This window comes from Ascidia mentula, chromosome 1 (assembly GCF_947561715.1).
Source record: "Ascidia mentula chromosome 1, kaAscMent1.1, whole genome shotgun sequence".
Taxonomy (NCBI): Eukaryota; Metazoa; Chordata; class Ascidiacea; order Phlebobranchia; family Ascidiidae; genus Ascidia; species Ascidia mentula.
This window is the reverse complement of record NC_138566.1, coordinates 18,552,917-18,574,950: the sequence shown is the minus strand read 5'-3', so window position 1 is coordinate 18,574,950 and position 22,034 is coordinate 18,552,917. Positions and strand designations below refer to the sequence as shown.

The 22,034-nt window shown below is 37.9% G+C and overlaps 2 protein-coding genes across 3 annotated transcripts; one reads left to right on the top strand and one right to left on the bottom strand.

The window, feature by feature from the left end:
• The first annotated feature begins 715 nt into the window (after window positions 1-715).
• On the top strand, window positions 716-15,606 carry LOC145887740 (protein kinase C delta type-like). 2 transcript variants are annotated; one of them, XM_082978946.1, is made up of 17 exons: window positions 716-937; window positions 1,190-1,284; window positions 2,136-2,249; window positions 2,396-2,456; window positions 2,969-3,160; window positions 4,821-4,906; window positions 5,161-5,290; window positions 6,226-6,341; window positions 6,583-6,691; window positions 6,922-7,127; window positions 10,365-10,538; window positions 10,930-11,071; window positions 11,826-11,977; window positions 13,010-13,198; window positions 13,404-13,532; window positions 14,095-14,160; window positions 14,290-15,606. In XM_082978946.1, the coding sequence occupies exons 1-17, from the start codon at window positions 811-813 to the stop codon at window positions 14,386-14,388; spliced, it is 2,187 nt and encodes a 728-aa protein (XP_082835072.1). In that variant the 5' UTR covers window positions 716-810; the 3' UTR covers window positions 14,389-15,606. The 2 variants fall into 2 exon arrangements, with proteins under 2 accessions (XP_082835072.1, XP_082835073.1); XM_082978947.1 differs by lacking the exon at window positions 4,821-4,906 and adding an exon at window positions 4,024-4,103.
• Window positions 15,607-16,138: 532 nt separating this feature from the next.
• On the bottom strand, window positions 16,139-21,639 carry LOC145888840 (broad substrate specificity ATP-binding cassette transporter ABCG2-like). Its single transcript, XM_082979712.1, has 15 exons — window positions 21,580-21,639; window positions 20,964-21,078; window positions 19,930-20,082; window positions 19,515-19,672; window positions 19,168-19,319; window positions 18,848-18,946; window positions 18,585-18,749; window positions 18,233-18,363; window positions 18,018-18,103; window positions 17,872-17,961; window positions 17,654-17,778; window positions 17,166-17,320; window positions 16,792-16,881; window positions 16,538-16,671; window positions 16,139-16,307 (listed from the first exon to the last, which is right to left on the bottom strand). Exons 1-15 carry the CDS (start codon window positions 21,630-21,632, stop codon window positions 16,139-16,141), a joined length of 1,875 nt encoding a protein of 624 aa, XP_082835838.1. The 5' UTR covers window positions 21,633-21,639.
• Window positions 21,640-22,034: the final 395 nt, after the last annotated feature.

The window sequence follows — 22,034 nt, the reverse complement described above, 5'->3', positions numbered from 1 at the left end:
TTCCCATTTTAATGACTTACAACATACGGACTAGTAATGAATCAAATATGTAAATGTAATGTTCAAAGTTCTGCAAATTAGCTGAATTTAGACATGCAGTTGCCAGTTACAACTTTCTGCACCTGACACGATTCACAGGCATCAAATGCAAAGATGACGCAGCTACGTTGACCTGGGGTCGTCGTTAAACATAGAAAACTAAAACGTACAAATCCTATGACTTGGTCATCATCAACCTTCGGCGCACTTAACACAAATTGAGAGAGGCGGAGGAAAAATAAAAGAAGGCGTCACAATCGTGAAGTGGAGCTACGGACGAATGATCTCTCTTGGGTGCGGTAATAAAAAAATTCACATTAATACAGATCAGAAAAAAACGCATTTGTTTGATCTGAAATCCTAAAATAGTTTGTTTTCCCTGTTCAATCACAACAGTCACGTGCTAAATGATGTCATTCCGCTGAATATTCATCACAAAGTGAATCACGTCCAACGCAGAGCTCGAAAAAGGCTGTGTACTCTGTGACGAAACAAGAGACGTATAATAAAGAAAGTGGAGGGCAAAGATGGACTCATTTTAAGAAAAAGGCAAAGGCTTTGCAGAAAAATTACTAGCATGCGAGCGAAGTAGTTCCGCGTTTGAGAAAAGGTACGGACGGATAAGGAAGAGCCTGGAGCATAAGGCAGTTTGTTTATAAGTTCGTTTGTTAAACAGGTCACTATACACGTAAATTTAGGTTCTGTATCTCTTCCTTCGAATAAGCACCGTCTGGTCATTTGGATTTATATTGCACTGCTTCTTTAAGTGGGATGGCTCCTTTTCTTCGAGTTAAGGTGGTCAAATGTGAACCAGGCATCTCTGTTACACAAAATGGTCTCAAGTTTGATCCGTTCGTTGCTGTAAATGTAAAGGAATGCATGCTGGGAGGCAATGAAGGTCTGTTTTGTTTTTTGTTGTGCAATATTTAGCAGTAGGCCTATTTATTTATAAAATGTTACTTGAAAACTATAGATGATTTAACATTAGGCTACTTCTAGTCTAACACCTGATCCAAAGCAATATAATTTATATTATAGAACAATAAATACAGTGGCTAAAGATAGCATACTGTGAAGTTAATATTAAGGGAAGACAAAAAATCCTTCACATTTGCCATTTGGAATCATTTTTAACTTATGCCTAATTTAGGTGTAAGAGGGACACTTGTTCAAAAAAAGAAGACGATGTATCCAGAATGGGGTAGTTGTTTTGATTCACACTTGAAAGATGGTCGAGTGATCCAGGTTTGTATAGCTCCAACACTAAATCATGACAGCAGGGCTGGATATACTGTATTTTTGAATTGTAAACTGTGATTTATATACACGAAAGAGCAAAGGTTAAACCAATGAACAGGAAACAGCAGTCGAATTATCATTGTTGATAAAAAAGTTTAAGCCGACCTCTTTTGTAAGCCATACAAACAGTAAAATAACTCTTCGCAGCTTACAAATGACCGGGTTGCACAAATAATAGTACTTTCGCACTAAACAATAGTTTTTTCGTTTATATTTGACTTACAATCAGGTAAATTAGTAGTCATTTGCGAATAATTGTGTTTGACTGTTACTGTGGGGAAATGCTTTAGGAATGAATGTAGATCAGTGCAACCTTTTTGACAGCATGGAGCCCTTGAGGTAGTTAGGCGAGTAGTGCAGAACTCCTACCTAAAAAACTTTAAAAACTAGTCCACACTGTACACACAGAAAAAAACTTAGATTTTCTAATAACATATATATATTCTGCATATGGATGTAGTGCAGTTAACAGAATATTTCAGTATTACATGGTAGAATTTAATGTTTTAAATGTCATGATTAAATACATTACTGTTCCTGGTTTTCTCACTTCGCTGTATATATGTTTTTTAAGTTTGTATCTATCTTTAAAAGCTGGTTGAACCCTAAGAGTCGTTCCCAGAACATTAGGGCCAGAATCTAGATTAAAAAGTTGTGAAGTAGATTAATGCACATAAAATGTGTTTATTGTGTTGGTTCAATGACACAGTATAGTGCAACTTTTTTACAAAAGTATCTGACTTACTTGTGACCACCTTTATTGTGATCACCTTTTACCAACCTTGTGTATGTTACAGATGGTGCTAATGTCCAAACCAGACAAATTGGTTAGTGAATGCAATATTGGCTTGCAAATGCTGGCAGACAAGTGCAAAAGCCAAAGTGTTGGAGGCGCAGGAACTGATGTTTGGGTAAATACCTCTATGGTTTAAAGTTGTCATGTCATTGATAATATTATATGTAATCATGCTAATGAAGCCTTAAAACTGCTCTATTGGTGTGTGACAAGCTATGTAGTTGGGGATCAAATCCTTACTATGCTTATGCTTTGTTTTAGTTGGATTTAAAACCAGATGGTCGACTACTGCTTCAAGTCAAACTGTTTGTTGAACAGGAAGGTGAGCTCATAGAATTGTACAAAACAATAGCAATTCAGCCATGAAGTTATGTTTGCTGTGTCCTGCTATGAAAATTAAACTTGGGAACATGCCAAAATGCGCCAAAACTACAAGCTATTTAACACATTAGCATGAAAGCTACTAAGTATTTGCTTGATACAGGAAGTTGCCTGCATGAATTTATTCTGACTAGTCGCTCTATGTAGTTCCGCTGGAAAACACTTGACTCACTTCTGTAGTGGATGTTTTTTTTCTCGATGGCGATGGACTGTAATAAGCACTAAATATCAAGCAATATTATGTGGCTGCCAAAACTGTGAAATACCAAACCGGCTGCCAGCTTTAAAAGTAAATCCATGCCGGGTGTAATGGTGAAAAATGTGAAACCTGAGCATAATTCCTTTCAATAATGCAACATAGAATTCTGAATAGAAAACAAATGTTTTTTTTTACGTAATGTTGATGTGCAACTCTGGAAAATAGTCAAACACACTTTTATTGGATTTGTACAGACTTGTCTCAACAGCAACAAGACGAGCTGCCTGTGCGCACCATACAAGCAAGAAGAGGAGCTATTAAAAAAGCGAAAGTTCACATTGTCAAGGGCCACGAACTTACGGCGAGATTTTTTCACCAACCTACTTTCTGTTCTGTGTGCAAAGACTTTATGTGGGGAATTAACAAACAGGGCTACCAGTGTAAAGGTATTAAAATTTGCATTTATGTATTTCATTTTAAGTCACCAACTGAAAAAGTAAAATTATTGTAGGATTATTACTGATTCTGAGTGACTTGGTTTTACGCTTTCTGAGTGCAATGCCTTGGTAAAATTATTAGAGACATGTACATAACTAGGGATGCACCGAAAGTTCGGTTTGCCGAATTTATTCGGCCGAAACTAAGGTTTTCACAATTATTCGGTTTTGGCCGAATTTTGTAGAAATATTTTTTATTGCATATAACGCTGAAACGCAAAGTTTAGAAAAGGTCAAAATCATTGTTTAAACTGTACGAATATGTTTGTTTTATTTGTTGACTTTCACAGAAATGATAAAAATCAACTTTAAGCAGTTGGTACAGAAGACGAGGTTATTCTTCAAGCACCAAAAAAGGCTGTGTGATAGATAAGATCTAATCCAGTATATGTGTTGTTTAAATTTATTGCGTTTAAAGAGATGGATACCAAAATTAGTTTCGGTTTATTCGGCCGAATTAATTCGGCAACTTTTGCCGAATATTCGGTTTTGGCCGAATATGAAAATAGCTGTTTCGGTGCATCACTATACATAACCACTTTAAACTTTCAGGGTTTATCATACAAAATGGGTACAGATGATACAAAATGTTATATATATATATAATTATGTGGGTTTATGTAAGGCATTGAATTCAAATGTTAACAGCGTCTAAGTCTGTAGAAATAACATTAGATAACTCATTAAGAGCACTTACTTGTAATTACTTATGTAACCATACTTATAGCACCTCTAATTAAGCAAACACATGTCTATCAGCAATGTAACATACAACTTTGTTTACAATCGACCTGTTGTTGTTTTTAACGAAGCTTGTCAGGCTGCCATGCACAAGCGGTGCAAGGAAAGAATACTTGGTGTTTGTGTGGGATGCGATCACGACATAAATCTAGTAAATATTCTTCATCAAATTGCATCCCGGCACTGTTTTAAGTTCGCTTTATTTCAAAATGCCTGAATTTGCCTGACCCCCTACGTACTAACAGAACTGAAAAATATATGACACATTTCATCACACACACACTTCATGTTAACATAGATTTATTCTCTCAATCTCAACCACCAAATCCTGCAAAACACACTTTTATATTGTTAACCATTTGTGCACGGTCCATTCATTACTTTTTTACCCAATTGCTGGGTGACTTGGGTTATCCAACAACTTCAGATCAACCCAGTGCCTTATAATCATTACTAAATAGTATTATAACTGTGGTATACAGGCATTGTTGGAAAATATGGGTTAAAATCTATTGGCTTTCGTGTGAGTCAAATATATTTCGCACAAAAGCATATCCAGTGTATAAGAATCAAAATGGGTGGAAATCGTTGCAACTATGGGTCAGGGATGGGGAGTGATTCCCAGAATCAGTCATCATGTGTAATACAGGATCTTGTTAATTTGGTTCTATTAAAAACTTGTTTTTGTGTTAATTTTAAACTTATCCCATTTCATACCTAAATTAGAGACTGTGGCAGTTGATTCTGTGTAGTATCAGAAGCACTGACAAGCTATACATTGGACTGTGGAACTAACTGGTCATGTATATACTAACAAACTGGCTTATGTTTATATTTCTTTACTTGCATGATTGGTTTCTGTCTGCAGAATGTGCAATTGCTCTCCACAAGAAATGTACTCTGCACATACTTAGCACATGCAGTAAATCTGCCCATCGTTCTGACACCACAATGGTAAATTGTGCTTTATGCTTTTTTATGGGTGTTCAAATACATTGGATGAATTGGATCCAATATGTTTACTACGTTTTTTTCTGTTTGACTTGGATAATGCTGTCTTGTACATTTGCATTGTTATATTGATATGTTATTATTGTTTATTTGTACAATTATTGGCTAAATGCAATTAATAGTTGTGGAATTTCGATTGCAAAAACATAAACATATTGGCCAATCGGTTTGCTAAATGTTGGATTGCATGATTACAGTATCTGAAGGAACGTTTCAAAATCAACATGCCCCATCGCTTCAAAGTGCACAGCTACATGAAATTCACATTTTGTGACCACTGTGGCTCGATGCTCTATGGTCTAATGAAGCAAGGTGTACAGTGTGAAGGTAAGTGCAACATCTCATTTTGCAGCATTCGTTACTTGGACTCTATCTATATTTAAGTCTAAACAACATTTATGGGGTGATAATCATGGTCTGTGTGCAAAAGTTTTTTTCAGATAACCCACTTTAATATGTCTTGAGGAGAAACTAAACTTTGTGGTCATGTCCTAAGTTTTTAGTAGGAAAACAACATATGTACCTTGTAAAACATTTAATTTTGCTGGAATATAGAAGTTGTATAACCCCAAACTATTTTTAGTGGCTAAAAATAAGTAGCATGTATCCTAAAAATTGTCTATCCACAAAAAATTAAGAGATTTTAGCCAAAGTAGAAGCACATGTCAAAGTATGCAACAAAATGATTAATACCCACAGTGCAGTTATAATTGCCCTGGTTTATTTTGGTTGTGCTTTATTAAACATATGCAGCCTATCTTGTGTACTGCATCTGGCTCACATACACCATGTCACATCATAGCTTTATGACAAATCCCATGTATAGTGATGTCATAATTATACTGCTACATATTCTGAATAACTCCATCCTACACCTCTAAATATAGTCAAGACACAGACTATAGTCCCTAACAAAGGCACTTTCCAGATTTGAATCTCAATTAATGAGTCCATGTGACTTCAGGCAAGCTTACCAAAAACCACTTGCATAAGTAACAACATACGTTACGACATACCTATGTTTATTAAATGATATAAAATTGATTTACACATTTTGTAATACACTTTTACATAGGGGTGGCAAAAAGTGACTTGTGACATGCTTGTAGTGTTTTTGTGTTCCTGTTTACACCACCTGAAAGCGTAGATAGACATGCTAAATTGTCGGGGTCCACTGAGCACACAAGATAATCCAACCTGACCTTATTGATAACATTGTTTCTTTCTGTTTCTCAATATTTCAAAAAAACATGTTTTGATAGAATGTGGCACAAATGCCCACCACAAGTGCTACCGAAAAATGGCTCACACATGTGGTGTAAACCAAGCTCTTCTCGCAGCAGCTTTGGAGAAAATCAACAAACTTCCATCAGTTGAGGTGATTTCTTGCATTCCAATGTTTACCACCGTCTGTTTTTTATGTTTCAACCACCGATTTTAGCACTTATTTGAAAACAATTCTTGTAAGTTTGAAATGCCTGCATGATATTCTTCTCAATACAATGCATGCAGTAGAAGTATAAAACTAAATTCTCTGTTGTCCAATCATTTAATTAAATTGTATTGTGTCTTTGAATAAAGTTGAACTATTTTAATTCCTACAAAACCCTATATTACAGGAAAAGCCAGCCAACAATTTACCAGTAGAAAATGCAGAACAAGGACTTTATGAAGATGTCACTTTCCTCAAAGCTCCGAAGTCACATGAACGACCCAACTCAATGGGAAGTAAGTTGCTAGTTTTTTTCAAGCATTTAAAATTTGCATAATTTTTCAATGTTATGTAGTTGCTGATCAATTTAGTGTGTTTGACAGAATAAATACAAATGCAATATTTTAACAAGAATAACAAAATTTTTTGTCAGATTCATTGTTTGTATTTCTGTGTTAAATAACATATCATCATACTATATTGCAGTTTCCTATTACAAACTGCCCTGACCACTGTTGTCTTACAGACCTTCATCAATTGGAGTCCGAATATGACCAACTCTGGACATCTCAGTCTCAAAGGCCAGTTAGTCATGAAGCTCCACCCAATTTTCCTATGGCAGCTCCACGGCCTTCTGCGCGCCAGGCTCCAAAACCTGCTCCCAGAACTCCGAAATACTCATCAGAAGATTTTAAGTTTCTCAAAGTTCTTGGAAAGGGCAGTTTTGGAAAGGTTGGTGAACTGATTATTTCGGGGACTGGCACAGTTATGCAGGTTTAAAATGTAGCCCGTGAGGAGCCTGAATAAAGTCGGATGGAATTTTGTCGAGCTTTTTTTATTTGGTATACAGGATTCCCTTTGGGTTTACAATCATTGGTTTTGAAGTGTTTGTATCACCGAAACATACCTATTGTTATTTGTAATTATTTAGCCCTCAAGACTATGTTTCCGCTTGCTTGCTTGTTCGTTCAATCGTCCACATGCGTATAAACCTCCTATGCAACATACTTATGCATTTTTTGTGCCGTGGCAACATAGTGTCAACGCAAGTCAAGCGACCCGTTGCTAGTGTTTGCTTTATACGATGGCGTAAGCGTGTCGTAGTCTGGCAAATGCCATGGAGTGAAGCGAAAGCCTTTTCCTTATCCATTCACGGAATTTGTATTTACCGAGGCTTTTGTCACTAGTACAGACAAATGTTCAAAGGATTACATTGTAATCTTTGTACAAATATTTTAAATTGTCTGCCTTTTCTATATATATATATTCAAAGGATTTCAAACATACAGTCGTGTCTACATGAAAGCGTAATTTGCTTTGTCGCTCCTACCAAACCCTCTAATTCGGTTTACTATAAGGTGTGCGCCCACCGAATGGTTCAGGGGTTACCTCCCATTGCCTTGGATGCATTTACATATTTTTGCACCGCTAGCTTGGCGGGCAAAACATGTGTATTGCAAGTGCTGATTTTACCACTTACCAAACAAACCTTATCTCGGGCACACATTACTTGCAGTGTAACACCGATGAGGGGTTTTTCGATCTATTCTCAGCGCGCGTTGCGGTGCCAAGCAAACAATCGCCAAGAAGTTTCCATTTTATCAGGTCTATGACTTGTGAGTTATCTGCCCACTAGCAACGTCTGTGTCGTTAGGCTTCACTCTAGCATTGTGGAGCGACAACAAAACTAAACAGTGTGTGTTTGGATGGTTGCTGGATATCCCCGATTTGTATGGGGCGATGATGTATGGACTGTTGTAAATTTTGCGTGGCAATGGGACCAAACGCAATCGTGGAATTTGCATTTTTAAGCTGCTGTATTCGTCTTGTCTTCCGTTGGTCACGCTTTCCGGTGTTTTGGAAAGTGACATCGTGGGTTTCACAAAATTAGCGTGATGACGTGGTGCTTAAAAAAACTCGCGTCAAACCTCGTAGTATTTCCATATACTACCCGTGGTTTCACTCTAGCCCACGGAATCAGGTTAAACAACGTGTTCTGTCTACTTGCGATAAATCGACTTTATGATGCCACCGGCCCAGGTAATAACGTTTTCGGTAAAGTTCAATATGTCTTTCATTTACCTAATTAACATTGCAACACTTTCGTAATTCAATGTTTAACTAAAGCCCCAGTTATTGATATATGCGTATGGAAAGCAATGCAGATTTTGTTGACTGTCGGGTTTGTTGGTATTAGTTGACGACAAACAAAATTTGCTGAGCAAAACAAAATTGTAAAAAAGCGGCCATTGCACTTCATGTCTCTGCATCAGCATATCGATGTGTTTAATAATCTGGTTACAGCCTTACTTTCTCCTGGCGCAAGTGTTAGAACCGCTATTCGCGAAAATACCATACAAGTCGACCAATTGGCCTATGCGGAACTGCAAGCGGGATCATTATGATATGGGGGTTTAGTTATTCACGCCAGCTTACTCCTCACGTACCGTGACGTCACGCTTAGCCAATGTATCCGCTTTGTTACGTAAGCAGTAACTGTTGACTGTAACGCAAGCAGTATGTAGCAGTAGGCACGGCTCCAGCTTTCACGTGCATACAATTCGAGGTGATAGTGACGCCACAGTATGGATAAATGACTCATAGTCGTTGTTTCCAAACTTGTGACCCCTGGAATCTATTACATTTCGGCGTACTATGAGATTGCGGCTCGGTGAGTCAAATGCCCATGCTACGTAAAAAAAGAGCGCAATGGAACTTTTATAGAAGTGGTAAAACTTAAAATAGCCGCAACTTTATATGGGGGATATTTTTGTCGGCGACCTTGCTGGGTTTTCTGGCACGCTCGAGTGGCGTAACTCAGCCTTAGCGTGGGGTTAGTGTTTATCTGGTTTGGTTGATGACGTCTTGACGATCTCGACCACCGAAACTCAAGTACGTCAAACTCTGTTTCCTAAAATAAATTTCCATCACGTGCGTTTTTATTTCCATTCGTGTGGGTACATTTGCTTTACAGTTGTCAAAGTTAGTAAAAAGCCCGTTTATATTGGGAATTGATGTTTGGGTGTCCGGTTGAGTAGAATAATATGAGCTCGCTGTTTGGAGATATGTCGTCACCTGCGTTAAGGGTTTTTTATGGTCATCTTCTTAGTAGTCTCGTTGAACCAGGTTCCGTTGCCAGAAGAACCTTTTTGTATTATAAGTTCCCCTTATTGCATACTGGTAAACTTTCTCCACAAACACTATTTTGTTTTGAGCGCTTTATTGTGGGCGTATATGTTGACAGGTGGACTGAGTTCTCCATTCATTGAATGAGCTTGAAGTGACTCTTAATCCCTCCCACGCGTATTTACCGACTTGCGTTGTCATCACGTTTATGCAAACTCCATCCACTTCTCACTTTACTATTTCACACCAGAGAAACAACCAAATACAAAAGAGAGTGTAAATGATGCAAACCGATATTAACGTATGTTGTAGCATACCATAAATATACGGTACAATGGCGCAAAACAACTTTACAGAGACAAAATGTGCTTGCTCAGTAAACCGCACAAAATTACGCGCCTCATCGTTTCCAGTTTGTTCAGAATCGTCCTTTGCCTGCTGCCATTGCCCACTTGGAAATATGCAGCTTTCGTGCCGACGGGATGTGACGTTTTAAGAGTATTTATGCACTGGACAACTGCTTGGGGCAAGCGCAGTGCAGTTGTTGTTGTCCCGTCATTGGAAGTTTGCGTCCCGGTCACTTCATGCAATGCATCTATAAATAGAAAACAACGTCACTTTGTTAATATAAACTAAAATTTTGTGGCTATGACCATCGGGTTTTTTTGCTACATGAAGCAAGCTGTTCAAAGTTTCACCGACCGATGTTTATTATTGTATTGTTGTTGTTGTTATTTTTCCAAGGTTTGCACACTCTAGAAGTGGCCTGGGCAACACTGCATTGTTGCAACATAATATAGTGCAAAATATAATCTGGTCCTTAAATTGCGCGTTTAATTCCAGGTACTTCTGGCGGAACTGAAAGGAAAATCCAAGTTTTTCGCCATTAAAGCATTGAAGAAAGACGTTGTAGTTGAAGATGACGACATCGAATGTACGATGGTGGAGAGAAGGGTGCTGGCTCTCGGTTGTTCGCATCCCTACCTCACACATCTGTTCTGCACATTCCAGACCAAGGTTTTTTTAGATCAATTTTTATTCATTTCCTTTTTTTTCATGCAAATATAGCAATATACATTTTGTGACCTACAACAGATGGCCACTGTTTTGACCAATAGGTCACCTGGCATTGGCAATTTGTGCGGCAAGATCGCGTATAATCACACCAAGCTGCACTGATTACCTTGTACGTCGAAACAGTGCCCATCTGTCTACAGCTCACAAAATTCATATTATTGGCTCTTATTTACAGCAAATATATTTGCAAATCAACGTTGGCAGAAATGTATCTATGTGGTCCAAATGTTTTATTGCAAAAAATAGGGTCATTTATTCGTTTGTCATTAATTTCGCTCATACGAGTTGTGAAATCAAACAACATTAAGCTAATTGTATCTGTTTCGTGCAGGAACATTTGTTTTTCGTGATGGAGTATTTGAATGGTGGAGATCTCATGTTTCATATTCAGGCGAGTGGACGTTTCACTGAACAAAGGGCGAAGTTTTATTCCGCCGAAATATCTCTTGGCCTCCAGTTTCTTCACTCGAAAGGTAAAATATTTCATTTTCATCGTGAAAAAGTTCCCAATTTCTTACTGTAAAAACGTAATTTTTGAAAAACAAGTGTTGGATTTGGACACTGTTGGTTTGCAAACATATAACTATGCAAAAAAAACAGCTTGATCCCCTTTAACTGCGATATGTGAAACAACAGCTTTTGTATCTACTAATTCGATACTGACAAGAATGAAGACTGCTTGCAAATCCTTTGCGGATTGGTTTCGATACAAGCATCAAGATGCCACGATGTGAACTTATTTTATTGGATTATTATTGCTTACTATGTATGGCATAGTTTCTTCGCTTAACATCCGTTCAAATCCTATTAAAATAATTCTTTTACCTAAATTGACCTGAATACAGGATTTAGGAAGTGGTAAATTTTTTTTTTTTGTAATGGAATCTTCTGGCCTCTTTATATTTGACCGTAGTAAAAATTTGCTGAAACCGTAAACGTTTGCTTCAAAAGCAATATGACTTCACTCGACAAACGTGGAAGTTTATGTAGAAGACAGAAATCTGATTTATCAACAATTCGCACTGAGGGCATTCATTCGCAACCGAAAACATTGCGCAAGGCCGTCAAGTATTTGGACAAATATTTACTAATGCGCGCCTGTGACTTAACGCGTTTGAACATTAATAATGGTGTGGGCATTTGCCTTTAACGTGTGAAGTTTAGAATAGTTCGCCTTTTATTCGTTTTAAGCAAGTTGCTAAAGCTTTCTGCTTGTATACATAATAGGAATTGTTTATCGGGATTTGAAATTGGACAACGTCTTGCTGGACTGTGACGGACACACCAAGATTGCCGATTTCGGAATGTGTCGAGAACGAACAAATGACGAGAACAAAGCGTCAACATTCTGTGGCACGCCAGACTACATTGCACCCGAGGTATACGAGTTTGTTTAATAAATAAAATTGCTAAAAGTAAAAAATATAATAAAATTTAAATAAATGCATAGTGTCAATTCTCGGGGAAAATGAATGCTCCACCTTAGGAGAACTACAACTTAAAACAATGGAATACATCTTGTGTGTTACTATGAAGGCATATTTTTCCACACAAAGCAAACAAATCGTTTTGTCGTAACCTTGTATCTTCCAGAACAGTCCCCATAACAAACACAGCTCTTTAAACTGAGAGAGTGTGTTTCTTTCCGCACGATTTAAATATCAGAAAGCAGTACTGGTCCATAAAAGTTTTTTTTAAGCACAATATTATTTGCATGTTATACATTGTGCTTTAATACGAACAATAGTTGATTGAATCGAGCGTAAGGAAGTGAGAGCTTTTACTGTGTAACTTTAAAATTTAAAGTTCATTAAACTTTACTGGAACAACAAACAAACTACTTTCAAGTTAACGTTCCGTGACCTAAAATGTCGCGAAACGCCGGTAAATGATTTGGTCGCCAATGTATTATTAACCCAAACTTGCATGAAAAATAAATATATGTTTTTGTGGAAAATTCCGTTTGCAGGACCCAACATGATTATTTTTTTTGTACTAAAAACAGACTTGTATAAACACAATATTTTTGCAACAAAATCGTTTAAAGCGAACAAATATTTGATAAGATCGTTACAACCCCAGTGTTCGCCATTTCAACGAACTCATCCCAGTACTTTCACTTGTAAACCATTTGCCCATGCGCAACTTTGTTTTGGAACGCAATTGGAATTTCGAATCTCGTGTACATTACTTCTAAAAAACCTATAACCATTAAGTTTTTTTTATCAAGTGGATTTTATTTAACTATATAAATCCACTTGGTAAAGCATGGTCGCGCCGTTTTTCACACTCTTAGTCATTTAAATACTCATTCTTGGCATGGACTATTTATGCAGCTTTTGTTGTTTTGGAAGATTTTGCAGTTTTACGACTGATTTCTGTGCTGTTTCACAACAAGTTTTGTGGTTTAGATCCTACAAGGGAAGAAGTACAGTTTCGGTGTGGATTGGTGGTCAAGTGGAGTTCTCCTTTACGAAATGCTCCTTGGACAATCTCCCTTCCACGGCGAGGATGAGGAGGAACTCTTCCACGCCATCCAACAAAAACAACCTATTTACCCACGCTGGATGCCAAGAGATGCCGTCGATTGTGTTCAGAAGGTAAACCAAACAGCAATTTCTGTTGTAAAAACCGTCACTAAATTCTGGGACAGTTATGTGTTATGTTTATCGAAAGAAAGAAGTTTTGCAATTTTTTAATGTAACCGAATGTGATTCCAGTTATTTTGATTTAAATTTTAAAAATAGGAATAACTTTACATACACATTTGCCAAAAACAATAATAACGTGAATCCTGTTCAATAGTTGTTGGAGAAAAACTTCACGAAGCGTTTGGGGGTGGTCAGTGACGTGAAAGAACACAAATTCTTCAGTTCAATCGATTTCGAAAAACTCGAAAAACGTCAAATCGATCCACCTTTCAAACCCAAAGTGGTAAGCACGTTATTATGTGTTGTGAACTCCTGGTTATCACGCACCTTGTTTCTGTGGCATCAAGCATGATGTTTGCATAACATTCAATTTTTAAATGCCCGTTTTATGGCTTTTGAACGCGAGGAGAAATTTTCAAATAAGTTCGCGGGCGGATTTCTGCTCATTTCGTTGGACGAAATTGCAACTATAAACAGAAAATATTTACACAATATTAGCTTTTGACAACAGGATCAGCCCTGGCTGTTGTTTGGAATATATATTCCGCCCTGTGGACATCTTCAGTTCCTTAGTTACAGTACAAACAATAATAAAATGAATTGTGTAAGCTATAATGTCTTATCTTTAGGTCGAAACAGTTGGCCATCTGTATGCAGCATACACAAATCATATTATTGGCTCCACTTTGCTTATAATAATAAAATGATTTAAAAAGCGTCTGAAAAACAATAACACTAAATGGACTAATCATAAAAACAACTTCAAATTTGACCAGGTCACTACACTGATTTATAAACAGAAAAGTTGTAAACGTAATGTTAGAGCCATCCATTAATATTAACAGAGGTCGGCGAGCGATTACAGCAACTTCGACAAAGAATTTCTCAACGCCACAACGCGTTTGACGCAGGTGAGCTAGTTTGCTTGCAAATGTTAACTTCTTATAACGTGCTAATATCAGCATGTCATCCCATTGTCCCAACAACATGCTTTCATCATTGGGTTAAGGTTATTATAACCAAATATTGTTACGTCACAGGCGGACAAGGACGTCATCGCCAGTCTTGACCAGGACCTTTTCCGAGGCTTCAGCTTCGTTAACCCGCAAAACCGCAAGGGTGCTCAGACGCCACGGTGATGACATCATTCGGTCGGTTAAAGGTGCTGCCCTTGAAAGTATTCCCGCCAAGACGACACGCACGCCGTTAACTCTTCGCCAGAGGGCGCAAGAGAGATGTGTTGATTTTTCATGTGTTTTTGGAACTTAGTTGCTGCGAACAACGGCCGTTTTTTAGCTTCAAGCTCGTTTTTTGCTCTTTTGGCGCTGTGGCCACAAACGTTCTATCATTTGTTTATAGCATTTTTCGCCAATCTTTATCGTGGGCACGGCCAGGCAATGAAAATGCACTTAACTCTTACAGCCCTACACTATTGTGTTACTATCTTATTGTCAACTCGCTGCATTTCTGGATATCGCTTTGTTGTCACGCTATATATCAAGTGATATTAAGTGCACTGTACGCCAAGTTGTTGTTTTTTGTTTGGCCCCAATCAAGTGCGTCTGCAAAATATGCGAAAGTCTGCTTTGGGGCCAAATTTTGCATTTCTTCATTCGTTTGTTAGACCTCCACATAGGTACCATATCATTATTCCTTTTTTAGGTAGATTATACAAGTCATTTATGACCAAGCAATGTTGTAATGGAACATCGTAGTTTTCATTGTGAAAGTTTAAAATTGTGGCAGGATTCAGTGTACTTCAACAGCTATGCACGTGATCACACCCGTCCTGTTTTAAAACAAACACATACAACATTGTGCAGTTGGGCTCCCTTATGTGTCGGACTATGCAATATTCTTTGGGTCACGTTCTTCAGAATGCACTTCCCTCAAAACAAAGGAAAAGGAAACGTTGCGCATGCACAGCAATATATTTTTGTTGACTGTACACGGTTTGTGTCAAATGTCCACTTGCTGTAGTTGTATCTCGCCTAAGGCCTATTATAGTTATGTTGTGCGCAAAGATTTTTTAGTGCTTCGCATTTTCGGTACCTGCTGTTGTCTCCTGTCTCTGTCGCCTTTTTCGTTCGTATCTCGATATAATTAATTCCAGGTTTTCTTTTGATATTTTTAAATCGTGCCTTGTTTTCACGTCCCCGTGTACATTATACAGTTTGTCGACATATTCAGAAGTTCCGCATCATTAGCTGGCGAAACGTTCCCCCGCCTGTTTCAGTAAATACTCGCGAATATTTTATATCGTCCGTTACTAAGTAGAACTTGCATTAGTGCTTGTTTTTCACTTATTATAAAAACCGCATATTTGAATTTCCAGTAAAACCAAAGTGTTTATTGTATTGGGGTCTGAACTTTGTCGTAGGTCGCTGTAAGGAAAGCAAGTCACATCATAGCTTCCGCTTTCGAAATTTTTATTTTAACTTGTTTCTGGTAAGGGATTGGGAAGTGAGTTGCTGCGCAATCGATGTAGACGCAGTCAAGTATTTGATCGCTCCCAGTTCCATTGTTTTACTTTTTTCCTGATGCCTTGCAATGCCGATCTTTAATTGCTAAGAGACCGTAATAGTTCGGTAGTTTAATTGTAATCACAAGTTAGCCGAATTTAAAACAACACATGTAGCACGGTAAGAGAGTGATGAGCTCAAATGTCTACTTGGCAATTACAGGGACATCATACTATACTGTGTACAAACAACTATCGTTAGAAACCAGTCGAAGAAAATGCATCAAATTTCAGCACAACTGGGTTGTTAAAAGTTAATACCATTAATTGACGAAAAATAAGCGAAGATATGTTAACCCCCTAAAATAAGTCCAGCCACGCTACAGTTATGAATATGTACGAAAATTAGTTATTTATGGTGTGTCAGTTTATGTTGTAACTTTTGTCCTCGAAAGCTGTATATAAGTGAGAGTTAACATGCCCACTGTGATACAAGAGAGAGCTACTGAATTTTTCCACAAATCCCAATCCTGGACCAGACCGTCCGTCCCGATGCCCAGCTGCTTACTGATGATTTCTTCTCCTGTAACTGTGACGCTAAGGAAAAAATAAATTGCTTTAATAATCAAGTGAAATACAATGTTGCGGTGTTCGATCCATATCATTTTAAGATCTACAATTGGGATCAGTTTCAGTTTCAAGTAGCCCATAAGCTTTTAGTTAACCATAACACATTTCCAAACAAGCACATAAAACATAAACAGCGCCAAACCATATTTTTTCCTCTGTCGAGATTTATGCATAATTTTGAGCTGATGTGTACTCACCAATGTTCTGTGGTCAAATTTCCGCCAACATTTAATGTGTTGTTAGAGATTTGTCCTAATCCTAGCGACAAGGCAGTGGGATCGGTGGAACATCCACTATAAACTTGTCCTCGAAATTCGTTGACGCTAAGCCCCTATAAACAGTATGTACTAAGACATTCACATAAGATAATAACGGTTAATTTTTCCAAAACCTTCAAAAGTTTTCAAAACAAATCATGTTTTAATTTTATTCAAATGAAAACGTCCATTACCGAGTAACCATAGTTGGCAATGCTGAGGTATCTCACCCACCCAATCCACGACATCACCGTGTCAACGTTCAGCAGAAGTCCACCAAACATCTGTGCAACAACAAATCAACTTGATAAATTCTACCAAAAGTCCGGAGGGTGAAGTTGTTTTGCGCAACTATGTTCACAACGCCATGAAAACATTTAAAAATAAACCTTTTGTTAAATGTTTTCACCCTCCCAATGTTTTAATTTTGGGGGCAATTTTTGAAAATGTCTGTATTGTTTCTTTTTTACGTAAATTTGTTGTGAGCAACAACATCAATAACGTTAAACAATTGCCAAAGGGCAAAAACACTCTTTTCTGTGGAGAAAGTATGTTGGATTGCACTTACAATTGAAAAGACATAAACAAGAGTTGTAAAAATGTTGGCTACGGCGTAGGTGCTGAATGTTGATGAAAAGAAGAGAGCAATTGACACTGCAGCGTAACCGGTCAGCAGGATATAAAGAAGGAAGGTGAAAAATGCACCAGCTGTCGCTTTCAGACCTACAGGAAAGATATGATCACCCATTATATACTTCAAAAATGGCATTGCTGCACAAGAAGACATACTGTTTAGGTTTAAAAAAGACACGTTTATTGCTTTCGGCAAATGAAACTATAGAAACATATTTCTGCAACTACCTTTAAAGTTGTTTGTAAGTCAGTCTGTCCAAAACAGTGCACCAGCAATTACTACAGTTATAGACCTGAGACTTACACGGCCTGTAGTCGGCTGTGTAACGACTAAAACGTCGATCAAGTAAATTACTTTTGCCAGAAGAGGTTTGAAATTGTTGAATTTTATGCCTGGTAGCGTCAGCAACAAAAAGTACTTACCAACCATCCAGTAGGTAATAGTTGCAAATATGATCGGTGCTATTGTACGAATCGGAAGGAGATCGGCCACTAATGACGACAAGAAATAAGGGGCCACTGCATAATAACCGGAAACGTATTCGTGTCTGCAGTCATAAAATGTAGGTTTACATTTCGATCCACCGCAAAGAGTAAGTTAACAATTATTCACTTCACTCGTGTATAAAGTTGCCACTTACTTAAAGGTTACTCTCTCCCTGACAAACACCTCAATTGCGTTGATGGAGGTAAAGAGAACGTTTGTGGTCATGAAAAAGAGAATGCCGAATCTGCACAAATGTTGCGTGAATATTCTGTGGTAGAGAAATGCACGAATTTACTTTACCTGTTTTGTGGTCCTGTGACCGGGTCTTTGTCCACCTGATAGTAGAAGATGCCAAACAGAATCCCGATCAACATACTGATGACGAACTACGAAGAAAAGTCTTTTGTTTTGAGAACCATGGCAACATTGCAACAAGATCATAATTTGTTTCAGACTTATATCAAGTGTACAAACATATGTCTGAGGTTTGATCACATTTCCTCGTCTTCACTTACGTTTCCAATTGCCGCCATTGGGTTTCGTATCATGCTGATAAACGACCTTCTTAAAAGAATTAAAAACTGATAGTAGATGGGTGTTGCGTAGCCGTGCTGGTTAACCAAAGAAGAACGCCGCTGTTTCTTTTCTGTTGATAAGAGGTAATCAACTACTTTTTTAAATATTAACAATGTTGCTTGTAAAAGAATGACGAGCTGTTAAAAATATGTTTGGCAACTCGTCGAATATAGAAAATACACGCCTTTGTTGACAAACAACTTGTGGGCCCCTGTTTTGAGGCTAAATGCTATTTGCATGAGTCGTGTGACACAATTCAAGTGCACACGAAGCCACACACTTCATACTGACCTTTTTTGGTGGCGTCGTCGATTCTGCTCAACTCCTCATTTAGGTTTGAGCAGACTTGTGACGAATTGAACTTGGCCTCCAGGTCACATGCTATTCTTGATGCAGACGTCTCATCTTTTTTATCCACGATTTCTTCGAGGTACAAAATGTATTTGTTTTGAAAAACTATTGTGAACGTTTGACATCTATACTCCCAATTGAAAACATTTGACGTATCATGAAAAACAAGATTAACCCCAAGATGAACAACCAATGCAGCTTACCCGCGTCATCATCTAGTGACGTAGCAAGGGCCGTCGAATCGCCGTTAATCACATCAAGGAAAAAATCCGCCGGATTATTATGTTCTTCACACCGATAACCTGCAGAATTAATGTAAAATTAGATTTATTCATGCCGGTACAAGCAGTTTGAATGCATGTGCTGAGACTTGCCAACAAGCAGGGGACAAATCACGTTATGTTAATGAGTCCATTTTACATTTCACCAGAAGACCTGACGAGTTGGGGGGAAATAATTTTGTTTTATGAACATTATCCAAGTTTGGTTGCCACAAAAAAACAGCACTCAAGCACAAACCGACCTAAAGCTTCGAAATGTGGCAAGGCGTTGTCATAAGGTCCATGGTAAACAATGTGGCCTTGTGAGAGTAGCGTCAAAGTGTCGAAAAGGCGAAATATCGAGAAACGTGGTTGATGGATGGATAAAACAACTGTTCGTCCTTTTTTCGACAACCTGCATATGAAACATTTTATTTCTCCTGGTAATGAAAGGATGAAATAAAAAGTACTTCAAGGAGTCAAAAACAACGTTTGTTTTTTAATACTTAAACACATTACAAAATATAGGCTTGTTGTTTTAGACATTGATAAAGTGCGTCCGGCTGTACGTTGTGTCGTTAATTTATCAATGACCTTTTTACCCTCGTACCTTTTAAGGAGAACAATTACTGCGTTGGCTGTGGAGGCATCCAGACCTGTGGTCGGTTCATCCAAGAAAAGCACAGAAGGAGATGTGATAAGTTCCATGGCGATGGAGGCTCGTTTCTTTTCTCCTCCTGACACACCTCGCATCATTTCATTTCCGATCTAACACAGTTTCAAAAGTGAATTATTTGCTATGCATGGTGATAATGCAGCAGTGGTTGTTACAGCCCGACTTTTGCGTCTCATTGCTTTGTATGGTTTTAGTAAATGGGCTATGTTTTTTGTATGCAGTATCGCATCGTGTTGCTAAAGGTATGTCATAAAATGCCGAAAAACAAAAAATTAGTTTGTATTGTTAATTCCCTTTTACCATACGCCTATGTATAAACAACCTCAAATTTTCATGTAACACAACCCACCCTGGTGTTTGCACAACCGGTCAGCCCGAGATCAAACAAAACCTCTTCAACTCTTTTTCGTTTTTCTTCTTTCCCAACGCTTCTGGGCATGCGAAGATTGGCAGAGTACCAAAGGTTTTCTCGCACTGAAAGCGTGCCGATTAATATGTCTTGCTAAATAAAATAAAACGTGGTGAAAGATTACGATTGTTATGTAACCACAGGCGGTAATCGTGGCCATGGCTATAAGCAGGTTAACACGTGCAACCACTGTCGCGTACTTGTCGCCGAAAATTTAAATCAAATTATTCGACATAAACGCAAATTTGTTTCATCTACATATATGTAGTAAAACACTGTTGGACAAATAGATTTGACTAGAAAGATATTGTTAAATTATTGCGTCCAACTTTCTTTGAAAGAGTTATACACCTACATGTGCAAATATCTGTGTTTAACACAAATGGTTTTAGCAGGTTGCTCTACAGACAAACAACTTCACTGAACAGAGCTCCTGTGTTCCCAAAATGCAAATGAAATGTTTTACCTCAAAATCGTAAACATTGCACTGCCGATTTTCTCATTGTAAACGGCGATTACCATCTTAAATTTTTAGGAAAAGTTATAAATCAGCATACAAGTTAATCAATTTGGACGCCATGCTCGATGCCGCCGACATTCAAGGGAGAAAGAGGTCGTGATTTGTTGATACCGCAAACAGGGATAGGACGGATTTGGCGGCGTAAGAAAAGTGTTGAGTTATGCGTGCCTGAGGCATGTTTTAGGGAAATCACCGTTGACAATGAACGTGCATAAATTTATTTATTGAAGTAGATTTTTGAATCTGTTCATTGCCCGCTGCTGGTGTTGCTTTTAAGAAACAATTCTTTTCGCATGTAACGTATTGACAGTACAATCGCCCTTGGTATACATATAGCTATTACAAACACCCTGACTGATTTCAAATTTTGTCAAAGTATTTTTTATGCAATTCATTACATTTGTACATTGAAAAAAAGTTTTAAAGCTTTTTTCGCTATTGAAACGTAACGAACCTGTACAACGTAGCCGCTAAAATGCTTGAAATTGCTGGGGAGGTAGGCACCGTTTACTAAAACATCTCCAGTCAATCCTGCGGGGTCCTTCCGGTTTGCCAAAATGTCAAGTAACCTGAAATCATGTACGATAATTTGGCTGAAGTTTTGGACATTAGTTGTTCGTCCATGCGGCCAGTTGCCATATGGCTAAACCATGTGTTTTATAAATTTGATCTAGGACAGGGGTCACAAAGTAGAATGAAACTAAAACATGTAGTTTGCAAAGACATCAACTGTGTGAACAATTTTGATGTGAAACATTGCAGGAACACAGTATCTTCTAACTGCTTTGCAAGTGCAGCATTCAATGATGTATGGTTGTCACAACAATGGAATTTTATACGTCTTGGCCTGTGCCATGGTAGCTGTTAAGTGCGGTTTGCGTGATAAACTATTTAATTGTGGCTAGACGTGGCAACAGCTTCTGCCTCAGGCACAAAACAATAGAAAAATTCATTACCTTGCAAAATTAATTTTAATTGTATTACGCTGCGTGATGGTTTGTACGTAATGTTAAAAAAATTAACATCCCTTGTAAGATCCGAATTGCAGTATTGTTTTAAACTAAACTTACGTTGATTTCCCACTTCCTGTTGGCCCCATTATGGCGTTCAGACCCGGTTTCATGATTCCACTGCAAAATGCAAAAAAATACCAAAAAAGTACTTTTACACCAACAAAATTAACTTCGAAATTACTTTAAATAAATGGTAATTAGAAAATTTTCTAAAATAAAGGCTCCTGACCTCACAGAGTGTAAAATCTTTTTAGTTTTTGGTTTGCATCTGGAACAGCAACCCTCGTTTGTATTGACTTTGTATTGGATATCATGGAAGGATATAGTGGGCGCAATGCTCTCCTTCGTTCTGTCAACCTCAATTGAAACGGTTTTCACCGGTATTTTCTCCAGATCGGATCCATTTTTCTCTCTCTCCTGGGATATTTCTGCACTACCGTTATCCATGACCTACTTGTATATTTTGTATCTTCCGGAAACTGTGGACCTGCACAGACAAACAATATAGTTTT

Coding starts and splice junctions, on each gene's coding strand:
- LOC145887740 (XM_082978946.1), top strand. CDS start 811: ATGGCTCCTTTTCTTCGAGTTAAGGTGGTCAAATGTGAACCAGGCATC. Junction 3,161..4,820: donor ACAGGGCTACCAGTGTAAAG/GTATTAAAATTT, acceptor TTCTGTCTGCAG/AATGTGCAATTGCTCTCCAC. Junction 6,692..6,921: donor ACGACCCAACTCAATGGGAA/GTAAGTTGCTAG, acceptor GTTGTCTTACAG/ACCTTCATCAATTGGAGTCC.
- LOC145888840 (XM_082979712.1), bottom strand. CDS start 21,632: ATGAAACCGGGTCTGAACGCCATAATGGGGCCAACAGGAAGTGGGAAA. Junction 19,673..19,929: donor CCGGTTGTGCAAACACCAGG/GTGGGTTGTGTT, acceptor AAACTGTGTTAG/ATCGGAAATGAAATGATGCG. Junction 19,320..19,514: donor GTAATTGTTCTCCTTAAAAG/GTACGAGGGTAA, acceptor TTTCATATGCAG/GTTGTCGAAAAAAGGACGAA.